The 17,682-nt window shown below is 37.1% G+C and overlaps 1 protein-coding gene across 6 annotated transcripts in view; it reads left to right on the plus strand.

The window, feature by feature from the left end:
* LOC109087162 (protein sidekick-1-like) overlaps positions 1-17,682 on the plus strand; it is a 290,401-nt gene that overhangs the window by 224,315 nt on the left and 48,404 nt on the right. For all 6 annotated transcript variants that reach the window (XM_042721155.1, XM_042721162.1, XM_042721169.1 and 3 more), the window contains 8 exons: positions 949-1,096; positions 6,020-6,160; positions 8,812-8,993; positions 11,491-11,606; positions 11,691-11,886; positions 12,663-12,761; positions 14,961-15,152; positions 15,773-15,894. In XM_042721155.1, coding sequence (XP_042577089.1) covers positions 949-1,096; positions 6,020-6,160; positions 8,812-8,993; positions 11,491-11,606; positions 11,691-11,886; positions 12,663-12,761; positions 14,961-15,152; positions 15,773-15,894 — 1,196 coding nt within the window. The remainder of the gene's footprint in view (positions 1-948; positions 1,097-6,019; positions 6,161-8,811; positions 8,994-11,490; positions 11,607-11,690; positions 11,887-12,662; positions 12,762-14,960; positions 15,153-15,772; positions 15,895-17,682) is intronic.

The following is a 17,682-nucleotide window of genomic DNA, read 5'->3' on the forward strand; positions in this document are numbered from 1 at the left end:
TGGTGCAGAGTGTAATATGGATGGGAAGTCCCATAAGAAACACCTTTCAGAGAAAGTGAGAAAAACCTGCTCTCTCTCTCTGACTGCTTTTTTGCCCTCAAAAACCCTAATTTCAAGTTCAATCTGTAATTTTCTTCCTCATTAAGAAGATCTGACACAAAAGGCAATGAGTAGTACTTATCTTAAGAATCATGAGATATTTATTCATGAAAGGATTGTTTTAATATCTTTTGATCTTAACTTCATCTAGCTGCAAATGCTGTTTGGAGTCTGTTGTATAATTTCTGAAGCTACATGGGCTGGTCATTAAGTGCCATTAAGTAATAATGGCCAGCTTGAATGCTGTGAGGAGTCCAGACTCAAGCATGTTATGTAATTATGAGTGGATGACTAATTTGTGTAAAACATATCTTGACAAGTATCATGTGATTATGCTTGATTATGCAAATTGTGTAATTTTATATATGCCACCATGACCACCGTGTCTTTAGAAGACAGAAAACAAGGTTTGATAATACTGTATGATTTCTTTCATTAATAACATTTCCAGAAATGATTACACTCAGCAGATCTTTAGTTAAAGGGGCCTTAATGATGAAAAAGGCCTATGTAGCCATAACTAATATAAGTGTGATTCACTTCACGTGCAGACTGGTCAGCCTATCACATCAGAGCTCATTTACATAAAGAAGTCTTTGGTACAATAGCAGTAAAGGCCTGTTTACTACTAAAGGTGGTCGCACACCGGACGAGAAGCGCAGCGCAGCATCACGGCATGTCATGAGATTTTGTTTTATTTTCTGTTAAATAAAAGCCTCTCAGAGGCCTGACGCCACACCCACTGTCTCTGTCATTTGCTCCTCCCGCCACAATATGTGTAAACAATATATAATGTCATTTGTAATTTTTTAAATATTTATAAATGTTCTGCTCCTCTTTGTATACTAGATTCTCCCTGGAGAGTGTATTTGCCTGATGTGGACCCCACCCTGACCGGAGCCATGGTGAAGGGCCTCACTCCGGCCCGCTCGTACCAGTTCAGGGTTTGCGCGGTCAATCAGGTGGGCAAGGGACAATACAGCACCGAAACCAACAGGTAGGAGGCCATGGTTGTCAGCAGCTGCTTATTCTCATGTTAACCGCCCATCATTGCAAGATTCAGCTGTGGGTGGCAGACGCCTCTTTTCCAGTAGCTCCTCAGAGTTTTATCTGCTGCTGATGTGGCAAAACATGCCATTTCTGTTTCAGGTGAAAAGAAGGTGGTGTCATTTCTCACCCGCAACAGCAATGTCTCACTTTAAAATTAATCACTTTTATTTAGCTGAGTTTTGAGAATGGTTTTGCAGAGATACCCAGCTGCTTAAACCTCTTCCTCAATGCTGAATTAGCTGAAAGCTACAGGAAACAAAAAGTTGAAAAGACTTTTCAGTTTAAGTGGAACGATCAAGGTAACTATGCATCTGGCTTTGCAGTGGAAAAAGACGTTCTTTTTATGCTTGTGTGAATAATGAAAGCATTCTAGTAAATGCAAAGAGCTGTTAATGGGCAACCCATTTAAAGAAAACTGGGAAATCAGCGTGAGTCAGTCAGGTACGCAGAGCAGTAATATCATCTCTCTGCAGACTTCACATCTATTCTCTCCCAACACTGATTTCTGTTTTTTCTCAGCACCTGTTCTTCCAAAATAGTGTTATAGTGTTTGTATGCCTCTCCAGGAAAAGTGAATATTGACATTTAACTTTTTGACTTTTGAGCCCACTCTATAAATGTGATATTTGTTAGTTTGTCTTTGAGAAATATTCATGTCATCTAGGTTAATGTGCAGCACAATCTGATGAGAGAATACATTAAACTTTAAAGAACTGCTGTAAAATCTTAACTCTTGTTTAACCTCAATTAATGCTTAACTGTTTCAGACTTGCTCACTTTTCACATTTAATGGCTTTTTTTTTTTTTTTTTTTTTTTTTGCAGAAGGCTAAAAGCAATTCATAACCTGCCATCATATCATCATGAGTAGTTTCATCATGAATGCTCATTGTTGTTGCTGCCTTTATTAGCTTTTGCATGAATGCCTGGTTAATTTGTGAAAAAAAAAAAAAAAAAAAAAAACCTGGCAGCCAGATGTAAAAACTTTTTATTTGCACTTTCAATTACAAAACAGTATTTTAATGATATTACCATTATTTAAATATGTTTGACTCATATTACTGATATTGTCTTGTTATATGTTATATACAGTAGATGTTATTTCTCAGTGTTTACTTAACTTGACATATTTCTTTGAAAAATTACTATTCAATGTAATTTTTCACTCAACATAGGAAATTAGTTTAGTTGTTTTACATTCTTTTTCGTTTAATTTTAAATGAATCTTAGACTCCATATTTTTCGAAGGAGAGAATCTGATGTCATGACTGCATATATTACTCACTATGTGAAAAAAAAAATCTGCACACTGTTGCTTCTAAATATACTTACAAATTTAAACTCATTGCAAACGTTATGTTTCAAATGGAATGCTCATTGCTCGCAGGTGTTTCAGTTAAGTACCTGTATTAACTGAGCTTTGGTTGTTTGTGCTTCACATCTGTGTCATTTCCATGTTGATGTAAGTTAAACTGTAGAAGTTCCTTGAAGTCCCTTGCTGATTAACTCATAAATAAAAAACAATTTCAGATATGATATACGTTACGATAGCAAAATTGCAAAATTGTGACCCATACACGGAGGGCTGTTGAATCAGTTTAAAGATACACTCTTTAGAGCTGAGGTGTTCAATTAAAGTTCCAAGAGGTCCGTTGTCTACATTTCCATATATATTTATATATATATTCAGTGGAGTCCAATTAGTTATGAATAGGTCAGATGTTTTATCAAGCTATTATTATTTTAGACATGGTAGAAGGGCATGTGACAGAAAATAGATGGGGTTCAGAGTTTTCCTCTTGAAGTCTGGACCATTTTTATATTATATGCTTAAAATAAGTATCTACTAAAAACAAAAAACAATGTATATAATAATCAAATCAGAGAAATATAATTTAACTATAATTTCAAAGTTTGTTGTCTTTCCTTGTCATCTACAAGTAATTTTCCCAATTATAACAATGAAATGTTTATTTTAATATGCATTTAACATGCTGATTAATAATGCTAAATGTAAATGAAAAATATATATAGTCTCATACCTAGTTTGAACGGTCAATGTATGCGTCACGGTTCACTCAGGCAGGAATGGACAAGGAGACGCTGGAGAATACATCGATGGAGTTTCAAGAAACAAGGAACCAACGAACACAGGAACATCAGGGATGACAATTAACAACAGACAAGGGAGAACAGAATGGGCTAGAACTAAATAGGGCTGATAGCGAGGGACAGACAGGTGAGGAGGATAACTGATAATGATACACAATTGGAGACTAATTCAAATGACAAGGACAGGCACAAGAAGGACCAAATAAGGACAACAGGAACTAAGACCGGGGTAAAACAAGGAAACTAAAGTCCACAAAACTGACAGTATGATCATATTTGCAGCATTGTTTTCTGCGAAGTATAGATCTGTTTTGCTGCTCGCTGTGGTTCTGCTTCTGTTGTTAAAGTAACCATGTCATTTGCAGCTCTTAATGGTGCTTAAGCATCTTTAAACGCACACGGGAAGGGCTTGAATGAAGCATGTTTGGCCGCTCCATTGTTTTGACGCGCTGCTCATTTTATTTAGAAATGGTAAAATGGTGCTACCATTGTCATTATTTCTTACGGCCCAGTTGGAACCAAGCCGAGGTTCGGACCCGGACCGCGGTCCACCATTTGAATATGCCTGCTTTAGAGAAAAGATACTTCCTGAGGGACAGAGTTAACTCTTAAAATGTTACAAGGTGTTTATTCAACAAATAGTCATTGAAAGTAAAAATGTAAATACAGTCTAAAATACTGATTTGTGTGATGTAAACATTAAATGAGTGTCAAAATTAAACAACATTTATACAATTCAAAATTAGTTTGGATTTATTTTAAGGCGTCCTTGTTACAGTGTAATATTAAGTTTATTAGTGAGTAATATTAATTAACAACATGTACTTACTGTTGTTTTAGGATTAGGATTATGGTTTGGTTTAGGGTTAGTTGAAAGCACTTATGCATAATTTACTGTTATTAGATTGTAATATAAAGACTTACTCAAAATTTTTGTAATTGCCTAAATTAAGCTGTCGCTCAAATGTTATTCATAGTTATTGGCAAATGTAGACATGTCCCAGAAATTGAATTATGATATTGTTGTCCAATTGTAAGATATAGTAAAGGAAGGTGGAGACCTCCGTAGTGGGGTAGGCCAAAATTACCCTTTTAATGGTGGTGGTGGGAGGCATACACAACTGATGGGTTTAAAACTAGCAATATTTCATGCTGGGTAAATATTATGTTAGAAAATGGTTTATCTAATAGTTCTCAGAAAAACAAAATTTCTCCGCTTAAAAAAAAAAGGTCATTGTGTTGTTTATGTTCAGAAGCAGATGTTTGATAGTGTGTGGCACAGTGCAAGTGTGTAAAACAAATGTATAAATACCGCATGGCTATGGCAAAAAAATACAGCTCTGTTTCAGCGAGGAGCGCACAGTCTTTCCTTACAGCCATCATTAGGCAGATTTACAGAGCACTGTCTGAGAAAAGCTCCATGATATTGGTTATAGAGGGCATTAATTATGAAATAGACTTCTGGGAAGAAATAACAAAGTGTGGTCAGAGGTTTAAGAAGACTCTGACAATAAATCTGAAAGGACCCACTGATCCTATTAAACTTTAATGCAGATTTAACTGTCCATTAGCATGAAACGCAAAGGACAGGATGAATCTATGGGCATTATTAAGCATTCAACACTGATTCATTTTTAAACTTTGTTAATTAAGAAAATGCATTTTCTGTAGGTGGAATGAACCAAGCATTGCTCACAGAAAACCATTTATGTGTGTTAGCAAACTAGCCTTTAGAGACCAGACATTATGACATATTTGGCATTACCAGTGTTCACAGAGCCCACAAAATCATTAGCATTTCCCACAAAAAATTGTTTACTATTTCATTACGAATTTGTTGTGGTAAGATCTAGTAAGGAGGGGCCAATGGGGTCTTTTATAAACATATGTTGTAAAACATTTCCCCATTTTGCAAATGGCAGTCCCAGAATAAATAAAGGACTCTGAATAAAGTAATACATAGTGTCGATATGAATGCATGTATTGTATTCCAATACATCGACATCAACAGGACTTTCAATGTCTTTTTTCCTGTCTCAGAGATTTTTGGAGAGAAATATGTTGAAGTCTGTTTGCACTTTGATGTTTGCCCAGAGCCTCTGCATTTTTAAAATCTCACAAAGTCTCAGTCAACAAATGAGAATTGAGACCCTTGAATAAACTAAAATATAAGCTGGAAAAAATATGTTCTGTCCTCTTAGGATTGAACAGAAATAGTGCTGTTTAGCGTGTTCCTTCTTTTTTTAAAAAGCACTCACATTGGGGACAAATCCTTCAGCAGACATGCACAGCATACTGTGGCCTACCATACAACAAACCATGAGATGCTCTTATCTTTAAAAATGCTTGGTTTATTTGTAATTCAAAAGCTTGAAATTTCAATGAAGTGCTTAGCTTGAAAGTGCTGAGCCGACAAACACATTCTTGTACAGCTGTGAATGCACCCAAGCCAGTTGCTACGTAAGCAGCGACCTCCAAAATCAAAGCGGTGAGGTGCTTGAAGCACAGCGAGACTTTTCCAAGAAACCGCACAAGAGATATTGATGGAGTAGGCAGATATGACACAGTGCATCAGGTTGGGAAATGGACTTGTGACCAGAGGGTTACACTTACACGGCTCACACTGCTGAGCCCCGGAGAGAGGCGAATAACCCGATTCGCACCAGAGAAAATGGAGCAATGAATCAGTTATGTAACAATATTTTGGTGCTCTGTGAAGTGTGTACCTGTGCTAACAATCCTCTTACGCTTTCTCCCCAGATTGATGCTGAGAGAGGAACCGCCCAGTGCTCCACCCAAGAACATCGTAGCCAGCGGCAGAACTAACCAGTCCATTATGGTGCAGTGGCAGCCCCCTCCAGAGCCTCAGCTCAATGGAGTCTTGAGAGGCTACGTCCTCAGGTGAGACATACACAAACCATTTCACAAATAGAACTTGACTGATGAAACGTGCAGAAATATGACTGCTGGTACTTCCACAATACTATGGCTTCAGTCCAAGATTCTCTATTGAGTCATTTTTCCAATGAATGGTTATTGTAGACATTATATTTATGTTTTTCTGTATTTTTTTTGTTTATTTCCTTGAAAAAATGTAAATTGTTTGTTTGAGCTATCCAACAAAGCAGCACTGGCTCAACCAATAGCATGGGTTTGGGGTGGCACCAACTGGTTCTGTGACCAATGAAAGTATTTGGGAAATAGATTTGAACACTTTACAGTAATGTCGCTTAAAGTTAGTTAATATAATAACTATCAATGAGTATTACATTTGTTAGAGTATTTATTAATCTTTATTAATGTTAGTTAATAAAAATACAACTGTTCATTGTTGTTTGTTAGCTCTAAATATTAGCATTAAATAATATTTACAGATACAACTTTTAATTTTAATAATGTATTAGTAGGTGTTGAAAGGAACATTTACCAAGATTAATAAATTCTTAGAAGAAATTTTATTGTTAGTTAATGTTAATTAACATACTGTAGTTAACCTAAAGTTATCAAATGGAATCTTATTGTAAAGTGTTACCATTCTTTTTGATATTCCATTTTGTACCACTAATGGAACAAAAATCTGCTTTTTTAAAGGGACACTCCACCCCAAAATGAAAATTTTGTCATTAATCACTTACCCCCATGTCATTCCAAACCCATAAAAGCTCCTTTCGTCTTCGGAACACAATTTAAGATATTTTGGATGAAAACCTGGAGGCCTGTGACTGTCCCATAGACTGCCAAGAAAATAATAGTGTCAGGGTCCATAAAAAGGTATGAAAGTCGTCGTCAGAATACTCAATCTGCCATCAGACACATTTTGTAAGTGAAGAAAACAAAAATAACTTTTTTCAGTAATTCCTTTGTCAACGGTCTCCTCTGTGTCTCTCCATGTCTCTTCGCTTACAAAAAGTGTTCCCGTTGCTTCATATAACCCAGATTGCACGTCTGATGGCAGATGGAGTATTCTGACAATGACTTTCATACCTTTTATGGACCTTGACACTGTTATTTACTTGGCAGTCTATGGGACAGTCTCAAACCTCCAGGTTCACATCCAAAATATCTTAAATTGTGTTCCAAAGACAAATGGAGCTTTTACGGGTTTGGAACGACATGGGGGTAAATGATTAATGACAAAATTTTCATTTTGGGGTGGACTGCCATGTTTATTCATTTAGCAGTCACTTTTGATTAAAAAGTGAAGCTTATTATGGGGCCAGCAATGTCAGTTTTGTTTGCATTTGTCATCCCATCTAGATAATGGAGTTGACCTTTCACTGCTGTTTTAGTACAGTTGTAGCCAAGCACATTTATAAGCAAACTGATTTAAAAGGACTGTTTGACGTGTCTATGTGATAGCAAATCTATCACGTAGATTTCTGTTGTGAATGTGTCTTTACGCATTGTTAGGGCCATGACACACCAAGCCAATGTCAGCTTAGTTTTTGCAGTTTGTTCCGCATGGCTTTTTTGTCAGACTGAGCATATTGAATTGCCATCGGGGGGCCATCAGCAAGCAAATGACAAAGCTTTGTTTACAGTTTGAATATCTGCAATCCTAACTTTTTCGATTGACCTTTTTGAATGAACTGCGGATTGTTGCTGCTAGTTATTTCCTTTCACACAGGTGCAGAATGTACATGCAAGTTAGCATTGACTGTAGTCACTGAGGTGTGTTCAAGCGCAACTCTTTTGCCCAGACAAAGGTGACGTGAGGTGACTCCACAGTTGGCTTTCATCCTCACTAGTTTTTTATTTTGATTCTGTTTGTCTGGGCCTTTGTATGAAAAACCTGTCAAAAAAAAAAAACTGATTTAAGTTTCACAGACCAGTTCTTTAATCTTAAGTCTAACATGACTGAAATTAATGGTGTTTAACTAAGTGAGCCAGACTGATTCGTACTGATTCAAATCAGCCTATTAGATTGATTTCTGATGGATCATGTAACACTGAAGACTGAAGAAAATTCAGCTTTGCCATCAAGCAATCATTTTAAATAGTAATAATATTTCACAATATTTCTGTTTTACTGTATTTTTAATCAAATAAATGCAGCCTTGGTGAGCATATGAGACTACTTTCAGAAACATCATAATTATTCCAAACTTTTGAAAGGTAGCACACTGTATGCATATGATTAGCCAGTGAAGACAAACACAGTAAAAAGTCATGATGTGTTTGATTTATTTCAAGGTATCCACTCTAAATTTTAGCATGTTATTTTGATTTATAGTTATACTGTAGTTATTTTACACCCAACAAAGATCAACCAATTAAATGACACTCAGTTCTCTTATGTAGCAAGAGCTTGGATGCATTTCATTAGCAGTGTTTGACCACTCTTATCCTACTCAGTGGAGTATGTTGTGAATATTTTTGCTGTTTTTAATAGCATTCCCCCATCAGTGGTGTGTTTAACACAGTTTCTTCCCTGAAAGAGAGCTAGTGTGTGCCTAATAATTATACAGCCTGTGGGATAACTTCTAATGGCACAGTGACCTGGAAGAAAATCGTTGTCGCTCACTGTTTGGACATCGATTGCCCTGATGCAGGTACCGGCTCGCCGGGCTCCCTGGAGAGTACCAGCAGAAGAACATCACCAGCCCTGAGATCAACTACTGCCTGATCACAGAGCTCATCATCTGGACCCAGTATGAGATTCAGGTGGCCGCGTATACCGGGGCAGGCCTGGGCGTCTTCAGTCAGCCTGTCACTGAGTACACGCTGCAGGGAGGTGAGAACTTGTTTCTCTGTCACACTCTCAGTTTTTTTTTTTTTTATTACCTAACAGTTGCCGCTTCTATCAGCCTCTGTGTTTTCATCTATTCCTTTTCATCAGCGGAGGCAGGAAGCGTGCTGGTTTGAACCCGGTTGATGCAGCACTTGTTTACATGCCATGCTGAGGTCAACATTGCCTCCACATAGACGCCACATTTAGTTAGAGCCCTCTTCTCAGACAGCTAATTTCCACAATAATCCTCTTCAAAACAATTATGTCAATTATGTGCAAGGCCGCTTTTCTCTTCAGATGAGAAGAATCCATCTCAGGAAATTCAGAGTCCTCTCATTTGGACATTTTGGATGATTATCTGGGGAGCGGCAAACGTATCGACTCTGCTTTGAGAGGCTTCATCTCTTATTATTTTAAATAGACATACCATAAACAGAGCCATTTAAGTGGGTTTCCGAGAAAAACTGAGATCTGTTCTAGCGCGTAAAACATGTTTGAGCTTCTGTATTCAGTGTATTTAATGCGCACTTTTGTAACGATCACTCATTAATTTATCGTTTACTTTTATCTGCCATCTGAGTCGTCGTTGTTAATGCGTTGCTATTGGTTGAGTCTTGATTCGGACTTGCGTTCTGACATCACGAGCTTCATGCTTTCTAGCCTTATCTTCACTTTATGTTGCAATTAATTAATTCCAACATTAATGATAAAAAAAATGCTTCTTTTGCAGCAATTTATCATATTAGAATGATTTCTGAAGGATCATGTGACACTGAAGACTGGAGTAATGATGCTGAAAATTCAGCTTTGCCATCTCAGGAATAAATTACATTTTAAAATATATTACAATAGAAAACAATTTATTTAAATTAGATCAGAATAATGCTGTTTTACTGTATTTTTTGATCAATTAAATCAGCCTTGGTGAGCATAATAGACTTCTTTCAAAAAACATTAAAACAATTTACCAATCCCAAACTTTTGAATGGTAGTGTATAAATTATGTCTGCAACAATAATGTTATTTACTACTAAATAAGCTTCCTTTGATGAAATAATTTAATTAAACACTAAATTTGATTGACAGCTTTATGAACAACACCAGGGCTACATATGTTTTATCCAGTGAGGAATTTGAGGTAGGGAATAGTGCCTCTGAAGAGCAGAGATGCCACTGCATAATGAATGTGTTTACACCGCTTTAAGAGAGGGCTATAATTGGCAGACTTTTGAACGATAGTCTTTTGATTCAAAATAAGTCAAAGCTTGACAGGCAACCTGAAAAGATCAGCCACAGAAGAAAACTCTCTCACCAGGCTTTCATGAATATGCTTTTTGTATGAATTTTCCTGCCAGGGCTTTTATAAATGTTCACAACCAATTCCACAGAAAATCTTTGAAAGTATGAAATTCTGTTTTGTGTGTGTTATACAAACACATCAAATACATCAACAAAGTGTCCATACAGCCAAAAAAAAAAAAAAAATGGAAGAGGAAGAAGTATGGCAAACAATCAGGAATTGGGACTTTGTTGTGATATTGTTTTGTTGTGTTTTGGCTTATATAAGACCTGTTCTTTCATTCAACTGCCTTCTCTCTTTTTAGAAGGATACTGGATGTATAATAGAATGTGAATATCTTTTTTCTTTCATTTATTTTGTTCATGCTATAGCATGCTACTCTCAGAAAAGGTCAGAAATGTCTCAGGATCACCGTGAAGATTGTAAGCTGGGCTCCTTAATTTAACTGATGAATTTTAATACTGTTGCGATTCTAACGTCAGTCATTTTAGTGGCCGTGGATATTGTTGCTGTACTTTGCATTATAAAAACAAGAGCAAACCCTGTAATTATTTTTGTTATGGTTATAAAATTGGGCTATGGCCACAGTACAAGTCCACAGTGGCCATTTCCAGTTTTCAGATCAAATCATTCCACCAACATTTTTTTATTCAGACTTACATTTATGCATTACCCCTTAACTTTTTAACATCTGTTGTCACTTTTCACTATCATCTAATGTACATCAATGCATGTTTAATGTTTTTGTCAGAAATGAATTTACAATTTGCAGTGTTTTCTGCACTTTAATTAAAAAAAGAATTTTCCCTCAACTACTGGTAGATTTGAAAATGTCAGATTCATTGTGATTTCTAGAGTTCACACTGTGATCAAAAATAACCATGTACATTCTGTCCAACACTGTGGCGATCAACAGTGTCCCACAGCCTGTCAGTTTTAAGGCTTTGTTTGCTGAAATCTTTCCGTTACATCAGAGATGCAGGTAGCCATTAGAAATGAGCCACTTGAACTGAGACATTACCAACTTTATCATTGTTGAAAGTAGAGCAGAACTTACAAAAAGCACACTAGCTGGTTCAAGTGTGTTTGATCAGGGTTCGAGCTAAACTCTGCTGGATAATGGCCCTCCAGGATCAGGTTTGGACACCCCTGCATTAAGATGTTATAGGAGTCTAACATACAGTATGTACTTTCATCTAGTTCCTACAGCGCCCCCTCAGGGTGTGGAGGTCAAGGCAGTGAACTCAACCATAATTGAATTTACCTGGAATCCACCGCCTCAACAGTTCATCAATGGCATTAATCAAGGTTACAAGGTAAACTTAGTTCTCCTGTACTGGTTCCCATTAAGTCCCTGTCATATGCAGAAAATATATGTTTTGGGTTGGTCTGTCCCTCAGTTGATGGCGTGGCCTGAACGATCTCCAGAGGATGTTATCATCGTGACCATCACCCCTGATTATCATGGGACACGACACCTCGGTTACATCAGTGGTCTAAAAAAGTTCACCTGGTACTTGACCTCAGTGCTGTGTTTCACCACACCAGGGAATGGACCCCGCAGTGTCCCCAAACTGGTGCAGACTCATGAGGACAGTAAGTAACTGGACTGTTAGTCTGTCAGTCCATACTCCAGGTCATAAGGATGTATTTCTGTCTCTCACTGAATCATATTATTTAATAAAAGTGGTGCTCAGAATCTGATTGATTGGATTTACATAAAATAAGGACATATTGTCTGTCACAAAACGTTTTATAAGCACAATTAAAAATGAAACAATCACACTGTTGCATGGACTTTTTAATCCTTGTTTTAATGGAAGCTTCAAAGATAATTAAGTTAAACAGAATATTGCAGAACAAAATGTTTATTTCGATTGCTGAGAAAGCCAAACCACAAAAACACTCTTCAGTTTTAATATATGTAGTTCACTGCCAGCTTTTGGCCTTTACATCAGCATCATGACAGTGTTCTTGCTCTGAAACTCTGCTGGGGTAGTTTGAGGGTAATAAAATACCAAATTACAAAATGTCTTATAAAAGTCACATTAATTAATGTACTGCTCAGACTTAAGTACAAATACTGCTCTGTGGGTCAAGCCGATATAATTATATCTGAGAAAGATTTGGTGGGAAAAGACTGAATAAAGAGTGAACAAGGAAAAGGCAACAATGTTTGTGTATGTGTCAGGTTTTAATATCACTGGGATCTTTGTTGTGGTTCATTATGAAGGGACTACATAATGCTTTATTTCACATGTTTCATAATTAGAGTTTGGATTTGTCTGTGATCAGTGCAATAAGCCTACAGTAGAAAGAACTTATTTAGAAACAAAAGGAAGTCTACAACCAGGAAATGTCTTTGCGTTTAGTTCCAGGCCCTGTTGGTCGCTTGAGCTTTACAGAGATTTTGGACACGTCTCTGAGAGTTAGCTGGGAGGAACCAGTGGACAAGAACGGCATCATTTCTGGTGAGTGTTTTTGATCTTTATGCTGTTTTTATTGATATGATACTGTAGAAAAACTTTGGAAATAATGGGCAGACGTCATAATAATAAAGGAAAACACTTATATTTTGCAGCAATAAATCTGAATGAATTTATTTGCACCAGTATTTGCAAAATTCAGTTTAGAATTCTGGTTACTGTTGAATGAAATCTAATCTGCCCCCCTCTGTTTGAATGTGGCTGAACGTTGCATTAGACAGAGCAGGTGAGCCTGTAAAGGAGCTCCATTTTCATTTGGCAACTCTTGGGTGTTCGTATAGCTTTATTAATGGATACACTTCTATTTAACACTTCATTGAGTATTTGCACAAAGGCAATTATGGCATCGTTGTTTGCATTCAGTTGGCAGAAACAATTTTCGCTCCCTGTTGCATAGCTGTAAAGGATTCTTTTGTGATTGTGTGTGTGTATGTGTGTGTGTGGTTGGCTCTCAGTGTGACTCTGTGTGTGGGCGCGGATGCATGCGTTTTAGTATTCCTGGAGTGCTATTTACAGTATCCATATTGTGCTGGAATCATTACCAGCAGGAACGAAAAACACAAACAGATCAAAATAAAAGAAATGTTAACCATGATCAAAAGATCTGTAAGCATGAGGTGACATTCCAGCATAAGACAAAAACATGAGCCTGTTAAGAACAATTCCAGGTCATTACATTTACATTTATGCATTTAGCAGACGCTTTTATCCAAACCGACTAACAGTGCATTCAGTCTATACATTTTTTTTTTACCAGTATGGTCATAAAATCAAAAAAAAAAAAAAAAAAAAAAAAAGATTTTGCTTTTGAAAAATGAAGAATTTTAGGACCATTAATATTGTTGCACTTATTTTAAAGAGAATTAAGCATGCTTTCCACCAAGTTAACATTACTGAAATAAATAATTAATAAAAAAAAAATCTCATGAAATCCAAAAACACTATTTTAATTGTATATTGTTTATTATTTATATAATACTATTTTTTATGAAAGTAAAATTTCAGCAAGCATGCATTAAATTGATCAAAAATGACAGTAAAGACATAATTATTTACACAAGATTTTTATTTCAACTAAATGCGTTTTTTTTTTTTTTTTTTTTTTTACTTTCTACGCATCAAAGAATCCTGAAAAAATGTATCATGGTTTCCACAAAAAAAAAAAAAAAATTTATATTTCGCAACAATTCTGTTTTAACTTTTTTTTTTTATATAAATCAAATATATGCAGTCTTGCATAAGAGATATGATTTTATTATAAAACTGTAAAAATGAGAACCTAATAAAAATCTTTGAGAAAAATGAAAATTAGGGGGAAAAAAATATGGCAATGAGAAGATATTACTGAGAATAATTAGTAAGTAAAATATTTCTACAATGACCAAAATGGCTGAACCTTTAATGTCATGAAAATGACGTCACAATGCAAATCATCTTAAAATCAAGTCTTAAAAAATACATGGGTTTATTTTCTGTATCATTTCTTTTTTTCTTTCTTTCTTTGTTTTGGCATGAAATATGACCAGAACAACACATTTTCATGACAATCACTCATGACATCTCAATAATGCGGAGAAAGAATTCGATGTGGACTAACGAGGCAGCAGTAGATTGATACTGGACACAGATGAAACCGAGTGAGTTGCGGAACAGCTCTGGATGTAGATTGAGAGTATGGAGACGAATGAGGTCAGACATACATTAGACTAAATAGCTCCTGTCTATATCAATTTACACAGCATTGTTGCTCTTTGAATGTTGCCTAGGTCTGTTCTCCAGCGGGCTCTCCCAGCGCAAAGCTTGATTTATGAGCGACTCAATGGAAGAGGACATTCAGCGATTGGAAACAGTGCTGACTCTGGAAGAAAATACTCCCAATAAACAGCAAATTACATAGGATCTCTGCTGGCTATTAGTCTCAGTTAGATGAGGGTTAGGGGGCAGGGCCCTGGGTCTAGACAACTCTACAGCAGTTCCCCATTTCACCCATATTGTTTGTTAAAGAGAGATGGTTTCTTTCTAGTTCAAGACCTCAGAAAAATTCCTCCTGCTCTGGTGAGTTGTCTTCCCAGGTTGGACTTGGACGAGACGCCCCAAATTGACCCATTCCCACAGGTTTTGAGCTGTAAAGTGAAGTAAACTCAAATGACTTCAAGTTTTAATGAATGTGATGGTGCTTTGCAGGTTACTTGGTGTCCTGGGAAGCTCAGGGGAAGAACCAATCGCGAGTGGCGCGTACATTGGCCAACACCACATTAGACTACAAGGTCACCGGCCTGACGTCCCTCACTACGTACACGCTAGAAGTGGCAGCTATGACGGAGGCGGGCGTAGGAACTGTAACTTCCTCCACCATTTCATCCGGAGTGCCACCAGGTCTGTTGTAGCTTTGGAACATGCATTACAGGAGCTACAGTACTCTTCCTTATTTCTGCATGAATATTGTACACTAGCAATATAAGAATGATGATCTTTTAAGCTGGTCTTTTTTGCTCAGGAACTGCGAAGTTGTTTCCCATGCGCTGCCATAAATCAAATGTGGCACTGAAGGAGAATTATTCATTTGCACCAGATTTAAATCAGGCTTTCTCTTGCTGAAAGAAGGCGAATGCTGAACTGGCTTAAAGCCAAGCCAAAACCATAATGCCTGCTGATAAATTGCATATTGTGAGACATTAGAGAAACAGACATCTACACATCTCAGTGGGGATTTCAGGCAGATGTGCGACTATTGTTTGTTATTTGATTTAATTCCAGTGTAATTTCATCAAAGGTTTCTCGAACCAAATGAGACTTTTTATCTCTGCACTTCAAAAGAATCGCAAATCTCTTTTTTTTTTCTTTTTTTTTGAGTCAGTCCCTCGTGCAACATGGATCTACATAGTGTTATTAAAAATATTCATGTTTGTGGATGTTTTGTGGTTATTGATTGTTGTGATGAGTGGCTGTTGTTTAGAAGTGACTTTTAACTTTTAGTTCATTTCGGGTTCGCGCAGAACTTCCCGGGCCTCCATCAAATTTGGTTATTTCCAAGATCAGTTCACGATCTGCTACGCTGAAGTTCCGTGCAGGGGATGATGGGAAGACAACCATCTCCAAGTGGATCGTTGAGGGGCAGGTGAGTCATATTTCAGTTCTTCTTTATCCGATCATTATCCGCCTACCATCACGCTGGCCTGAAGCTGTACATCCTCACAGTGCTCCCTGATGAGTCTTCACCAGCAAACAAAAACATTTTACACGATAATGAAACGTCCCTGCAGTGTTGAGCAAAGTACTTATGATGATTTGTGCAGGCTTTATCTCCTAATCCTAGGAATGTGCATTTCAGCTATTTTGACAGCTTGATGGATAAATCAGTTGAGTTCTTGAGGATTCAGAGTGGGACAGTGAAGCAAAAATATATATATTTACTATTTTTATTTGTATAGTAGGTCACCAAACAAGATTTTTGACTGTTGTATTGTGTCTCACTAAAAATAAAGAAAGAAAGAAACAACCTAGTCAAGTTCTTGAGGATTTAACGTGGGACAGTAGAGCAAAAAATCTTTGTGCTTTTTTTATTTGTTCGTCAATGTACATTGAACAATGGTTTTGGTGTTTGTTTTGTGTCTCACAATAAATAAAGAATGCATGAATCAATGAATAAAAATGGAAAATGTTATCTCATAATGTCACTTTGATTCAGCCTATGTGCTCATCGGTTTAGTATATGCTTAAGGTTACACCGTGTTCATTTACTAGTGTTCAAGCACTCAAACCTGCATCCAGCTGTCATCACAGGGCTTTAAAAACAGCCAGCATGCAGACTTATCACACACACTCGATTCACTTCCACTCAGCACTTCCATTTCAACCTGAATAACAGCAAGTTCCAGTTGTGATTGCCCTCCAAGGCTCAGAGATGTATTGAGAGTACATCCTCACCCTTTCCACATCGCCTGCGACTTTCGCAAAAGTGATGACAGATTGAATCACATGACTGACTCCTAATTTGTAATCGACGTCAACTCTCTGAACTTGACGGCGCCGGCTCGGAGCTTGCAAAAGGAAGCATCTGCTTTTCATGTGGCGGTACTTGAATTCCAGCGTTGATTGAGGCCAGGCTATCTGCCGCTGCAGAAATCTGTCACCGAGCGAGAGAGAGCCCCTGCACACACATCAGCTATGAAATACAACAGCAGTCTCCAGCATAAGGTGCCACACGTCCAACATCTATCACGTTGGCATAAATGCTTACCGCATACAGTACACTCCACTGGTCATAGTAAATCTTCCTGAGTGCTATGAGCTTTGATTGGTTTAGACTTGGCTCGCACAGTGTGTCTGAAATGGGGCAGTGGCTAGCACTGTCCTGGACTCAATTGAAAAAGCTTTAACCTCTCTCCACTCTGCATTCTTGCTGAAGGCCCGTTCTCTACAAAACACTCTAAGAGGCTTCGGCCTGTGACGTACCGGGTATAATAAAGTGCAGTGTGGGGATTTTTCTTCTTCTTCTTTCATTTACTTTGCTGCTTTGGACAAATGCTGAGAAATATCACTCTTAAAACAGGGCTAAAAAATGACTCTTTTCAGATGTTTGGAAATGCCTTGGCAGTTTAATGTCCAGGTAGTCTCATGTAGCCAGACTACTACCATAAAATCCACTGCTTATTCTGGTGAAGAATCACCCATCTGACTGATACATTAAATTATTTTGTGACATTTTTAGGACGTAAATCTCATTTACAGAATAAGTCTTTAACAATTTTTGTAGATTTTGTAGCATCCCTAGAACTTAAAAACATGTTTTTTGTGTCCTAGTGATAAATGAGTGTATATTGATTTGCAGTTTTAATCAGCTGGTCTGTAGGATTTTTTTAAGTCTATGTATAGGACTGTCAAAATCGATGTACAAACTTAAAAT

The sequence above is a fragment of the Cyprinus carpio genome, chromosome A3 (assembly GCF_018340385.1).
Source record: "Cyprinus carpio isolate SPL01 chromosome A3, ASM1834038v1, whole genome shotgun sequence".
Taxonomy (NCBI): domain Eukaryota; kingdom Metazoa; phylum Chordata; class Actinopteri; order Cypriniformes; family Cyprinidae; genus Cyprinus; species Cyprinus carpio.